The sequence below is a fragment of the Drosophila bipectinata genome, chromosome XL (assembly GCF_030179905.1).
Source record: "Drosophila bipectinata strain 14024-0381.07 chromosome XL, DbipHiC1v2, whole genome shotgun sequence".
Taxonomy (NCBI): domain Eukaryota; kingdom Metazoa; phylum Arthropoda; class Insecta; order Diptera; family Drosophilidae; genus Drosophila; species Drosophila bipectinata.
Window position 1 is genome coordinate 5566299 of NC_091734.1, and position 14757 is coordinate 5581055.

The 14757-nt window shown below is 36.0% G+C and overlaps 2 protein-coding genes across 2 annotated transcripts in view; one reads left to right on the forward strand and one right to left on the reverse strand.

Moving 5' to 3' along the window:
- The window catches only part of LOC108121141 (chaoptin), a 212176-nt gene that overhangs the window by 172420 nt on the left and 24999 nt on the right, over nt 1-14757 (reverse strand). Inside the window, exon 2 of the mRNA XM_070280653.1 lies at nt 2618-2906. The gene's annotated coding sequence lies outside the window, so the exon portion shown is untranslated. The remainder of the gene's footprint in view (nt 1-2617; nt 2907-14757) is intronic.
- The window catches only part of Cda4 (chitin deacetylase Cda4), a 31951-nt gene continuing 22954 nt past the window's right edge, over nt 5761-14757 (forward strand). The window contains exons 1-3 of the mRNA XM_017235086.3: nt 5761-6018; nt 11169-11260; nt 11353-11464. Of these exons, the coding sequence (XP_017090575.2) occupies nt 5967-6018; nt 11169-11260; nt 11353-11464 (256 nt within the window). The 5' untranslated portion in view covers nt 5761-5966. The remainder of the gene's footprint in view (nt 6019-11168; nt 11261-11352; nt 11465-14757) is intronic.

Consider the following 14757-nt stretch of genomic DNA (forward strand, 5'->3'; position numbering starts at 1 on the left):
ACAGGCCAATTATTGTCACTGGAATCCCTCGGAAATCAATGCAAAAAAACTTTTACAAAAATAAATGTTTTATAAACTTTAATTGGTGGAGAATATAGAGAATATTTAAGCACACTATTATAGAGTTTTTAAATATTTTTTTTTATTTTAAAGGCTTCATATTAGTAATTTTATGAATAGACTTTTATTTCCTTTTGTAATTTTCAAACCTGAGTTTTTTCAGGGTATTTCCATTATCGCTTTCGCCTTTTATGAATATTTATTTATCTTTACCTTTGGCATATCCATAATAGCCCATGCTTGAAGTTTAAAAATAAAATACAAAATATCTACCCATATTGTTTTCATAAAATAAATACAAACGAATAAAAAATCAATATTTAAATTAACGATAAAATATTTTTAAACAAATTAAAATCAAATTTTTGAGGCAATTTCAAAATATGTTTGAATATTTACCAAAAATATCACTTCCCGTAATTTAAATTGAAACATTTGTTCTAACCTTTAAGAAAAGTAATAAACTTCTTTGTAGAATTTTGTCTCAGTGTATTTTATTTACTTTAAATGCCTCTGCATAAATTTATGCCACTGCACCTGCTGCCCCAACAGCGTTTTTTCCTCCCGAAAAGAAAAACTCCTACCATGTCTCGGTTAAAGTGAATTATGTGGCCCTGTCCTCAAAATACAAAAAAAATAAAAACGAAAAAAAAAACATAAATCGAAAAACTTTTCATTTCTATTAAATAATTTATTTTCAATTTCTTCGCATTCTTTGCCTTTCTGGAATTCAATTTAATTTTTATGGCAAACTCGAATGCTACAAAGCTCATTTGAATTAAATTTACGACTCAGAATGGTTATTCGAATCTCCATTAATAAAGATACTCAAGGATTTATTGACATTGGCAAATGTTTTGGCGAATTAATGGAGAATTTTTAAAGTTTATTCAGATTCCGAGATGAAACTCAAATCATTCTGAGTAGCTATCAATCAAAAAACAACTCACACATAATTCATTCACACGCCATCGATTCTAAAACGTTTTCGGACTCGACTCATTGGAGGCCCAAAAACTGTCAAAGTCAATATTCAAAGGTATTCATGAATCCCAGGTACTGCACTCTCCAATCACCCCTCCCCCGGTGTCTTCCCTCCTCACGTGGCATTATGCAAATTTCGTGTAATGACTCCCCGGCTAAATGAGCACCTTCTGAATCGTAAATCTGTCAAGACTCTCTTTGAATCTCAATTTTTGTCCTTTTGGCCCGCTTACGAGCCTGACCAGTGGACGTTTTGCAACACTGGCAGAAAATTGTAGGATATAAGTAGTGCTGGATAATGATTATTGCTTATAGATAGTGTTGGAAAGAGGATATTACTGATAATAAGTGTTGTTTTCAAAGGAAGTTATTTTTAAGAGTTCATATCACCGTACGCACTGTTGTCATTGGCTGGGTTATAAAATTATAAGATTCAAGGATAATTATAGATTATAAAATACAATAATACATTTTTCTCAGTGCCTTTGAGACCCGTTCTGATGAAACTTTACTTTGCCGAGCGATCTGCTTACCTTTGCCTTGCTTACCTTTAATCTATTCTGCTCCCTTTGCCGCCTCGCTTCGCTTTGCCCGGACCCCCTGGTGTCTTGTGGCCCCTACATTGCCGAGGACCCAAGGATTCCGTTGTGGCCAAGGATGTTATTGTTGCCACTTCCCCCGGCTGGCAATTGGGGCGTGGCAAGAACAGGGCCAGCCAAGGCAGTGGCTAGTGGCAAGTGGCAAGGACTCGCAAGGAGGTGTAGCAACCGCGACTGGTTAGATGCACAACTGACCAGAAGCAAACAAACAAATAACAAACAGATACACACACGTGCGTGCAAAACTCACACAACAACACAAAAACACACACACCTGACGGATGATTCGGTTACGGTTTTGGTTACGGTTACGGCTAGAGTACCGTGAGTCCAGGAGTGCCCGGCTACCGGCACCGGGGCCAACTACGAGGGAATGGACTCCGGAGGAGAACACACAAAAGGCCTGTAATTGAGTGAAGAGCGGCGGGAAAACAGCGACTGAGCCCAAATTTTCCAAACTGGTAATGCCAAATACGTACTATATCTGCTCATTCGTGACGAAACAAGCGTCAATTGAAAATGAAAATTGGAATTTCGTGCAAATATTTCCAATCCAATTTCAATTTTACATCACACAACACTTTCCCCCAATTTTTCCCGACGCGCCAACAACGCGATTCCGCCCTGATGCCACCTAGTGCCTCTAGCTGTTGCAGTTGCAAAAAAAATCTGACCTTTTAAATATAAGGCTTAAGGTTAAAAAGAAATGATATTTTTGGAAGTAAAATTAAGAGGTTTTTTTATGAAAAATGGTTAGAGTTAAGATTTTAGTTATTTTCTTGATATAATCAAGGTTTTGTTTAGCCTGGTTATATTTAAAAAAAATGTTTAGGGAATTGTTATAAAATATGCAAAAATTCTGATTTAAAAATCTTCAATAACTTAATTTTTTAAGCTTTAAAAAATATATATTTTATTATATATAAGCCCCTTAAAATGGTTATAATTTAAACCCAAAACAAACAATAACTTACCTTACTTCTCGACTTCCATCTATCTTTTGGCTTTTAATATTTATTTTTCTCAGTGTAGATATATTCAATCTCCTGCAGTCATTCCAAAATTTTCCGGGAGTGGGAATCGCCTGCAGGACCTGCTGTCCTGCTGCTCGGCTGCTCCAATTCATCATAATTAATGAGCCTGATTTGCAGGCTGACCTGCTCCTGGTGCTGCTGTTGCTGCTGCTGTTGCTGATGCATTCTGGGCCCTCGGATTTAGCCAGAAGCCAGTAACATTTCATTGCAATTCGTAATTTTGTTGTTGCTATTAGAGAGAGATAGAGAGACAGCAGGTCAGATAGAGATAGAGATAGAGCTTCAATTTAATTTCGATTTGTATGGCGGCTATACAGAGCACTGGCATTATTCTAATTCGCAATAAATTCGCTTCACACTACCGCCCACGCCCCCTCTTGTCAAATTTTCACTCCCCAAAGTCGGAAAATGCCATCCAGCATCCATCATACAAAGGCCCACCATGGCTAATAACAATGCACTTCAATTACCAACAATAGTTTTTTTTTCGTCCTGTTTTTGGCCTTTAATTTGGATATCTATTTTTTTCTGGGAGAGAGTTGATTTGGCTAATTTGTAATGAACTATATTTTTAGAAGCTCCTTTGTTATAATATTCAAATACTAGCCTTTTATTTCGGCCAATATCTGTGGAAAATTGTTTGTAGTTTTTATTTTTGGGGGGGGGGTGACCCTAAACTTTCTCAGGAACTGTATTCTTGAGCAGCCAAGCGATTGTCTTTTCAGTTTTAATTTCCACAACCGCTCACTTGCGATTTCATTGTTTTCTTTTTGTTTTTATTTGCCACAAAACTATGCCAGTTCTTTGTCAGTCAAATATTAAAAAAAAAAGGAAAACCATTAAATTCCCTGGCAATTTTCATTTATCATCGTTGAAAGGGAATAATAATTTTAACAAAAAAAAAAAATGGAAAACTTTTGCCTTAGTCTCTCAGGCCAGACATGCATAACACACCAGTACACCCCACCCAGGACTCAGTCTGTCCGCGTGTCCGCTTGTCCGCCTGTCCGTCTGTCCGTCAAGCATCTGGCACCTGCAGACTCGAAAAAACGACGTTCTCAACACTCAACGCCTGCGATAGATATTTGCATACATTTACCAAAAAACTTTTATTCTCATTCATTCACCGAAACAACTCAGCCATGGATCTCCACAAAAAATTTAAAAAAAAATACTTTTTCTTCCATTTCTTCTTCTTCTTCGTAGTTCTACGACTATTGTCCTCCAACATCCATCCATGGGGGGGCACCAGGGGCCTGGCTATAACTTTCGGTGCAGTTTAGCTGTGACGCTTCTCTTTTGTTAGTGAATTTAATTAAATTTATGAAAAATTTACATATTTATTGGCTTAAATGGCAAACAAATTTCTGGCTTTTCATCAGGCACAGTGATGAACGAAATTAAGCATACCACAAGTCTATACAAATTTTTGTATTTAATTTACAAATAAATAATCTAAAAGTAATTGCAATTCAAAAAGTTAAGAAACTAAAATTTATCAACTTGTTCTGTCTAGAAGACCAAGTCTAATGTATGTTGAATGAATATTCATAAAAAATATCTAAATAAAAAATATTCTAAAAAAAAATAAACAAAATCCTAGTGTGGGTGTGTGTGAAAGTTTTTGGAGAGAAAACCCTCACCAGTCATTCACATTCGTAGGGAAATTTTTGTGGAGTTTTCAAAGCAAACGAAAAATGCACATAATTCCTTGGGAAACAAAATGGAAATTTTTATACAACTATATTTAGTTACTTTTCATAAATTAAATAAATAAAAAATACTTTTAAAGGAGGTTTCATAGTTTCTTTCATGAAACTTGTTTTAAAAAAATCGGATATAATCAAACAAAGCCAGAAACCCATTTTAAGACAAGTTTTGTTGACATTTCAATTGAAAGGAAAAGTTCATTTAACCAGAGAGGTTGTCTTTTTATAAAATACAATTAAAACCAGTTTCCAATCTGTTCCAGATTTTTCTATCAGTCATTTTTTTAATTCTTAGTATTTTCTTTAATTTCATTTTTAAAATAACCCTCTTAAAGTTATAAAGAACTAATTAAAATTCAAACAACTGGTTTTTTTTGTTCCCAGAATGTCCCAGGTGACATCTTGAAGTATAGTGATTACCCTTTACTTAATTTCTTAAAAGTCACGTTGGATTTAATTTCCGAAATCTTTGTAGAATTTTTGATTAACCTTCTTGTGCATCTGATAACGGTTAATCTGTGATTAGAATTTAATTAAGATGCGGAATGGATCAAGCAGTTAAAGTGCCAAGACACAAGACCTTGTTTGAATCATTATGCATATGGATGGTGGATGGCCAGGTAGCCGATACCACTACTACAATAGTACCACTACCAGACAGCATAATGTGACAATCAATATGCATAATTCCAATTCCTCCATGTCGGATTTTAATTCAGAGTCGGAATTGCCTGGGGGCTCATTGAAATGCGCACGCATGCCCAGTCGGTGTCTTCCACAAAAAAAAAACAAAAACAACAAGAAATAAACTGTTTAAATAATAAAAGACAAAAAACCGGCTTTATATCGAACTCACTCGATTCCACTCGACTCGACGACGACTCCCACCTCGACTTTTCAAAGACTCGAAACGAATTGTATTGAATAAAGCCGGTTGAAATGAAAGTGAATTTTGAGTTTGTTTGCCGAAGGGGCCCGCACCCAGAAAGCTCTCTTTGCCGCTAAGATCAGTGTTGTAATAATAGTTGAAAAATGGCTAAAAAAAAAACTACTTAAGGGGATAAGATTAATATTTCTTAAAATTATAAAATTAAAATAAAGTTTTCTATATTTGTACTTAAGCTTAAATTGTACTTTTTAGACCCTTAAGTCTTTGGTATATAACTACCAATTTATTTATTTTTGGTAGACCCTTTTAAACTTCTTTTACCTTCACTTGGCTATAATTTTCTTGCAACTCTAGGCCCTGTCTTCGGGCACCTTTGAGCCAGCCACTCGGCCTTTGAGCCGGCTCTGAGCTGTGACGTTGGCTAAGTGGCTCATTGGCTAAGTGGCCGAGTCGAGAGTTGGCTTCTTGCAATTTCTTGGCCAGGCTTTTGATCAGTTGGCGTTTTGCATTTGGGCGCTGCGGACGTCTCGCTAACTCTCATTCTCTCTCTATCACTCACGCCGGTCCCCGATCTCGCAGCTCATTCTCGCTCTCTCGTTCCGGAATCGGGCTTTATATATATAATTATTTTTATATATATAGAAACAATTGTAATATCGTATTCATCTAGAATCGGTGTGGAAGCTTCAAGATGTTGCAACAGTGCCTCGTAGCAGTGCTGCTAATAGTGGCTGGTGTAAATGGTAAGTTCCTGGCCAACAAAACAAAACGTTTCCGCATTCGTTATATATTTTAATATATATACTAAATATAACCATATAGTATATATTAATATAAAACGATAGACCCACCTTTATTTTATGATTTAGGTATTTTTTTTTTAAATTTTTTGTTATTGTGCTGCGAGTGTAAGTGGAAAAAGGAAATAAAAGGCCTTAAGAAATGTGTTGACGTTGTCAATTGAATATATATACAAGAAATATATATATATTTCTTTGTCTATATAGTTAGAGTCTCTTCCTGAGTGTTTGCTTGTGAAAAAAAATGAAAACTGAAAACTGGGAACTGAAAAAACAAAACTTCCTGTACGAATTAGGTAACATTGGTAACAGCGGTTTTTCCAACTGGTTTTCCCTTGACTGCAAGGTCAGCCTCCATCCTGGCTTGGTTGGTAACACAAAAAAAAGGAAAATAGTATAAAAAGAAAAAAAAATAAACTGGTTAACATCCAGTTCCAGTTTTCTGGCCACTCTTCCCCGTTACGTAATAAAAGTCTCTGTGTCTGTCATTTGCCAACTGCCGAACTGACCTCCAACTTGATTAGCGGCAGTTTTTGCAGCTCTCACTTGGCTTAGTCGCTGATGCTAATTAACAATTCAGACAGAAAGACGGCCAACAAGCAGCATACATTTACATACACTGAGAGAATTAAGGGGTTAGATTGCAAATAAATAAATTAATTAAAAGGCCAAAGTCATAAAGAAGATTAATTGAAAATATAATATATTTTAAGGTTTAGAAATAGTTTCTTTCTTTAAAATTCTTATATTTTTTGAAAATTTAACTAGTAACTAATTACTAGTAAAGAGTAGCCTGTAACTAGTAACTAGTAGCGAGTAACTAATAGCATCTTCCATTCGCTTTCAACATTTTTTGAAAAACTCTTTTTTTTCAAACTCATTTCCCTCAGTGTCTTTTCTAATCGAAATTCATATCGGAAATATCTGTCATGACTGAATATTCATGAATATGCAAATTGCAAGAAGATTTTTGTTACTTTTTTGTGTTTTTTTTTTTTCAAAGCGGCTTCTTCAACATTTCGATTTAATTAATTTTCCAGCTAGACTCATTTTTGTCGATCATTAAAACGGTTTTTGTTTTTTTTTTTCTGAACTTTATGTGTCATTATCGCAGCATCATGATCATTTGTAAAAATTTCTTCTTTTCGATTTCACTTTCTTTTGTGCTCGATGAGCGGTGGGTGGGGGGAGGAGGGCAGCCTCTGCTTGAAAAACTTGTTTCCAATAAACAAAAAAAAATACAGAAAACAAAACTGAAAACAAAAAAAAAAAAACGGTGCATATTGCATGAATTATGTAAACGGACAACGTAAAAACTTAAATGTAAATTGTAAATTGCCACTGACACCGTAACAACAATAACGGGAATTTCGAATGCCAATCGATAATACACCAATACACCGATAACCCCAAAAAAACGAAATAAAAAACATATTAAATAAAAAAGCAATCCATGGAAAGGGAAATTGGATGCTGAGAGCTGCAGAGCTTCATTTATCCAAAATGATTGTGCCTGTGATTTGACTTTTTGTTCAACTTTTCCTCACTCTTGTATTATATAGCATATCTTTCATACAAGTATTGCATAATTGCTTTCACTATGTATTTTTTATAAAATATTTACTAAAAAGTATAGCCCTTTGAAAAGAAAAACACTAATGTAATGCCACAAAAATGTAACACTTTGTTGTATAGAATTATTATTTCAATTTATTTTTTCACTCCCACTCTTTTGAAATATGTTAACCCTTATGCTATGTTTATGACCTGGTCCATGTGTCCGTTTGTCCGCCAAATACTTTGGTTGGCTATTACTCGCTGGTTTTAAAGCCAAATGACTTGAAATATGAGTATAATAATGTTTAAAGCTACCACAATCAGCCCTTAAACTTTCAAACTGCCACTGTCTTCGAGAAACCGAAATAAACTTCATTTAAAAATACATTAAAAGCAAAAGGATAAGAGCAGAAGGCACATGAGCCTTTTAAACGCAAATTTGTTGTTAAAAGCAAGTGGCTTTGGCCATTACAAACTCGAAAAGTGAACACTGAGCTTTATTTTTTTATGCTTTTCTTTTTTTTTTGGTTGCCCACTTGCTGGGTGTCTCGTTCTCTGGGGCTAACCAAATCGGCATTATTTACAATTTAAGTGTTGTAAATGCAGAAAAGCAGCGACTACAGAGAGCGAAAAAAAAAATGGCGACAAAATACAAAAAACAAAAATAAAAAAAACATTTAAGCAGCTTAACACATACATATGCACATATATACGTGGGCAGATGTGAAAAATGAGGCGCAAAGCAGCCACAGAAATGCGTGAAAAATTACTTGAAAATGCCAACGGATAAACAAGAGCAATAACAGTTGCAAAGGAACGAGACAAAGACATGGGGGTCGCTACCCCCCCTTTTACAAAAAAATACATATATAAAGGGGGGTAATGCGTAATGTGTTAAGTGAATATCCGTACATAGTCGTATATCTGCAAATGAAATTAAATGAAAGTGTGTCAGCAAATAAAAAACTCTATTTAAACTAGGCCAATGTGAATAAAGAAAATCTTAAGCTTAAATAAAGCCTTTAGTCATTTAGTTAAGTGATTTGTTCTTTTTTCAGGCTTACATTTCAGATAATTTGTAGTGAAACTCTTTAAAAATCTTTAATAATTGATGGTCTAGCAAGGAAATGGCATATTTTTTTGCTGCCATTTTCGGTTCAATTCAATTTTTGTATTTATTTATTTTCTCGAGCACATTTAATTTCTTTGCAACTGCGTTTCGCGCCCCGACGAGTGAAAGGACGAAAAATAAATCCTTTTTTGAACGTTACGGTTGCCGGCTTATTTTTAATTATTATTTTCCGCATTGCCAATTTCTTAATTAAGGGCAAGAGAGCAACAGCAACAGAAATAAATAAAAAAACGTACAGAAAACGATGAAAACTTGTTCCATTTAATTGGCCTTATGACTTTTAAATAAATGTGCAATAATTGTATTATTATTTTTCATCGTTTTTTATCCTGATGATGTGAACAGGACCTTAAAGACAAGGAAGAATATTGGCTTGAATTGAATTCCTTGCGCTATCAGGGGGGCGATGGCTGGGAATAGTAAGAAGGGGGTCATAAGCCGCTTAGAGGACATTGCCTCATTAGCCGTGAAATTCTTCTCTCTCTGTTAGTGTGTGTGTGTGTGTGGGGGCGGAAACTGGTTAATAAATATTAATTAGCCATAATAATTAAATGAAAATGTTGCCATTTTTTATGTGAGTATGTATACTTACTCACATAAAGAATTTTTGTTATTTATCCTGTTATTATTATTATTTTTTTTGTTGTGTTGGTCAGTTGTTTTGCTTTGTTATTGTTTATTTTACACATTCCATTTAAATTAACTGATATTTATACCCGGTACTTGTGGAAGTCAAAGGGTATATTGGAATTAGAAGAGATTGAAATAAACTAAAGTAGTACTGGGTATTTGAGAAATCGTTAAAAACCTTTATAAATACCAAACCAAACAATAACATTTAAATATTTTAACAAAAATATTGTGCAAACACACAACAAAGGCTCGACTTCAAATATTTGCCATTTGTTTGTTCAAAATTTTCAAGTTGCCCACTTAATGTTAAGTTCAATATGGGAGGAGGAGAAAAAAAAATGTTATTAAATGACACGACTCCTAAATTGAATGTCAAATAAAAATGAGAAAATGTTTGCAGAGGTCTTTTTTTGTAACCTTTCGGTGTCAGTGTTTATGATATTCGGTAGTGAGGCTAGACCACAGAATTGTATTTATTTAATTCCTAAACAAGTGACAACACTGCGTATACATAATGCTTTGTTTTCTATTTCGATTTTTGCGACTAAGCTATCGCTTAATTGCCGTTTTCGTGCCATGGCAACAATGAAAAATCATAAAACTGACAAATAAAATTATAATTATTATAATTATCATGATAGGCCGCACACGCCGCGAGCCGCCAGCCACCATCCACCAGCCGTAATACGTAATGCAATTGTGTTCAATAATAGTTTTCATTTAATTAACATTTAGACCAAAATGCATCGGCTTTATGAATAATTTTAAACGTCAACCCGCCCCGGCTAATAACGCCGTTCGCATAATTAAAAACTCCCCGATATCTCATCAGTTTTTCCCCCGAAAATAATCATTATAATTTCGCTTTGAATTGATTTCAGAAATGGGAACACGGTGTACGGTGTGGTATTAGCGGGGATTTTTGAGAGTTAATCTAATGCTGTTAGTCAATTTATATTCATTAGAGTTCTAAGCCACCAGCCAGCCAGCCAGCAAACCCTTCCTCCTGTACCTTATCTGTTTAGTTTCAAGTCACAACTTTGAAATATTTTCATTAATTAGGCTTCACAATAAATACAAATTCCATTTTTTTTTCGCAGCCATACTTTATTTATTTATTTATGGCTTTTTTTTTTGTTTTGTTAGTTGATCAAACGTAAATCGACATTTAATTATAACTTATCTACTATTTATTTATTTATTTGTTTCATTCGCTTATCGGGCCACCGTTTCTCTTGTGGCTGTATTATGTTTTTTTGCTTTTTGTTTAAATGTCAAGCCGCCAAGCCCTTTAAGCTTCGATTTGGCTTAAAAATATAAAATAAAAAAACACACAAAATACCCCAACGAACGTAACCATCATAAATATACATTAAGCGATTATAATTTATATATTTATCCTCCAGGTCGGTAGTCAAGTGTATACATATATGTTTTAAAATATAAATCTGTTGGGTTACATGTGTATATGCGCGTACATAAAGTATTGTGTCTATTATGCAATTAATTGCCGGATATTTAAATTCCATGCACAACTTAACTCTATAAAGAAGTTAATACTAGTGGTTTATGAATTGGATGGATTACCGCAGCAAATTTGCATGAGTTCGTTATGGTGAATTGTGATTTATAAATAATAATTTTCAATGAGGAATTCGAAATATTTGATTGAGAAGTTAAAGGCTTAAAAGTGGGAAAGTAATTACAATATTGTAAGCTCATAAAAACTACCTACTATTATTGTAAAAATTTTAAAAACTTTTCTTCACAGGCCAAGGCAAAGAAAAGGAGGAGTTCCAATGCCCCTCACATATCGCCAATGGCAACTATGCCGATCCAGCAACCTGCCGTCGCTTCTACCAGGTAAATTATTATACCAATTTTAAAGGCTTACTTTCAATTTATGACACTCTACAATGTATATTCCTTTCTCTCTTCCAAAAAAAAAATGGCAGTGCGTCGACGGATATCCGTATTTGAACCGCTGCCCGTCTGGACTCTACTTCGACGATGTCCAAAAGTTCTGCACATTTAAGGACGAGGCCAAGTGCGGTCCGTTAGCAACAAGTAAGTGATTAGTGCAAGTCCCTAAAATTCCAGTCACTATCTGTCTCTCTTGCAATTGCAAGTGCAACATAAATCAGAGGAAACACAAAAGACCCAAGACCCCAGGACCTCAGCACCAAAGAAATGAAGTAAAAACTTTAAGTGCTCTCTAAGTGTGGCCAACATTTCTTTTTTGGGAAAGGTCCTTCCCCTTTCTTTCTTTTTTTTAGTTTTATTCCTTGCTTTTTCCAAATGTCTGGATTTTGTTTTTATATTTGTGTCTTTTGGTTGGAAATACACACTTGGAAGAGGGTTAGAAAGGCCAAACAATTTAAGGAAACTCTATGGATGTTTTGCATTAGAAAGCAATTTGAAGTAAATGTCTCATAATTCATTTATGGCCACACAATTCGATGCTTTTGTGCCAAAAGCAAAAACCCCAGGCCCAAGTCCACACAAGCCCACAAGCCCCCAAGCCCACAGAGAAACCCTTAAATCCAAATCGAAATCAAACTAAAAATCTAACAAAAATCGAAATTCCATTGCTCCAACATTGTCCGCTCTATTGACTTTCCAGAAAAGGGCCACCTTGCTGGTTGCCTTTGGTTAGAAAGGGGCGTGGCCCAGAGGGCTGTGCCATTGCCAAGATGAATGCCAAGTGCTTAGGAGCCACCCAACTTTACACACAGACTGTGCACACACACCGCATCCCATCCTACACTTCATGCCACGACATTGAGTGCACTTCAAATGGGGCACAAACGCGACCGCTTAAGAATAACCAAGTCTATCTTTCGTCTCGTCTTCTAGCTGGCTTGTAAACCCCCCATTGTAAGCCCCCTTTTGTATGCCCCCTGCTAGATCTCCCATCTCTCAGCCCCCCATGTGTGTGTGTGCGAACCATTAAAGCTTACATTTACGATTTAGATTTCAGTTTCAGACTCGGACTTTTGCATTGCCGGGGCGCACCTACAGAGTTGCACAACATTTTACTGGCGCTTTTCTTTCAGTTATTCTACACAGAGAGAAATGTTCATATATTATATATTGCAGTTTAATCAGAATATAGAAAAAAGCTTCCAAAGAGATGTTAGAAAAAAGAAGGAATAGGAAATTCTCATCCGATTCTTGCAAGGAATACCTTAAACGATTTGTGGACCGATTTTCCATCATTCTGCATCAAAATCTGGACACAAAATATTTTTTCGATTTTTTTCATATTTTTCCTGGGGAGACCCCTTCAAAAAGTGGGTTTTTGGCATATGGCCCCCTGGAAAGGCCATATCTTGGCCAATTCTCATCCGATTCTTGCGAGGAATACCTTAAACGATTTGTGGACCGATTTTCCATCATTCTGCATCAAAATCTGGACAAAAAATATTTTATCGATTTTTTTCATATTTTTCCTGGGGAGACCCCTTCAAAAAGTGGGTTTTTGGCATATGGCCCCCTGGAAAGGCCATATCTTGGCCAATTCTCATCCGATTCTTGCAAGGAATACCTTAAACGATTTGTGGACCGATTTTCCATCATTCTGCATCAAAATCTGGACACAAAATATTTTTTCGATTTTTTTCATATTTTTCCTGGGGAGACCCTTTCAAAAAGTGGGTTTTTGGCATATGGCCCCCTGGAAAGGCCATATCTTGGCCAATTCTCATCCGATTCTTGCGAGGAATACCTTAAACGATTTGTGGACCGATTTTCCATCATTCTGCATCAAAATCTGGACAAAAAATATTTTATCGATTTTTTTCATATTTTTCCTGGGGAGACCCCTGCAAAAAGTGGGTGTTTGGCTTATAGCGCCCTGGGAAGGCCATATCTTGGCCAATTCTCATCCGATTCTTGCGAGGAATACCTTAAACGATTTGTGGACCGATTTTCCATCATTCTGCATCAAAATCTGGACACAAAATATTTTTTCGATTTTTTTCATATTTTTCCTGGGGAGACCCCTTCAAAAAGTGGGTTTTTGGCATATGGCCCCCTGGGAAGACCATATCTTGGCCAATTCTCATCCGATCCTTGCGAGGAATACCTTAAACGATTTGTGGACCGATTCTCCATCATTCTGCATCAAAATCTGGACAAAAAATATTTTATCGATTTTTTTCATATTTTTCCTGGGGAGACCCCTGCAAAAAGTGGGTGTTTGGCTTATAGCGCCCTGGGAAGGCCATATCTTGGCCAATTCTCATCCGATTCTTGCGAGGAATACCTTAAACGATTTGTGGACCGATTTGCCATCATTCTGCATCAAAATCTGGACACAAAATATTTTTTCGATTTTTTTCATATTTTTCCTGGGGAGACCCCTTTAAAAAGTGGGTTTTCGGCTTATAGCGCCCTTGGAAGGCCATATCTTGGCCAATTCTCATCCGATTCTTGCGAGGAATACCTTAAACGATTTGTGGACCGATTTGCCATCATTCTGCATCAAAATCTGGACACAAAATATTTTTTCGATTTTTTTCATATTTTTCCTGGGGAGACCCCTTTAAAAAGTGGGTTTTCGGCTTATAGCGCCCTTGGAAGGCCATATCTTGGCCAATTCTCATCCGATTCTTGCGAGGAATACCTTAAACGATTTGTGGACCGATTTGCCATCATTCTGCATCAAAATCTGGACACAAAATATTTTTTCGATTTTTTTCATATTTTTCCTGGGGAGACCCCTTTAAAAAGTGGGTTTTCGGCTTATAGCGCCCTTGGAAGGCCATATCTTGGCCAATTCTCATCCGATTCTTGCGAGGAATACCTTAAACGATTTGTGGACCGATTTTCCATCATTCTGCATCAAAATCTGGACACAAAATATTTTTTCGATTTTTTTCATATTTTTCCTGGGGAGACCCCTTCAAAAAGTGGGTTTTTGGCATATGGCCCCCTGGGAAGACCATATCTTGGCCAATTCTCATCCGATCCTTGCGAGGAATACCTTAAACGATTTGTGGTCGGTTTTTAAAACTTTGCATTAAAATATTATACGATAATAATTTTAAAATATTTTTTCAAATATTTCCTGTTAAGCCCCATACAGCTAAAAATTTGCAGTGTAGGCAACGAAAAGGCCAAAATTCAACAGGAACGAGCATAGAATTAAATGCACAAATACTATTAAAAAGGGGGGAATAGGTTTTCGGTGGCAAGGGGGCTAAGCGTGGAGGTAGACAAGGGGGCGGGGCGGGAAAACACACCCAGACTCCCACACACACACAGAGTGACATATGGCACACATGCAAACACGCACTTTTGCAGTAGTTTCCATTCCATTTCTAGTTTTTGGATGCGAAAAATAAAAGGGTTTTGGG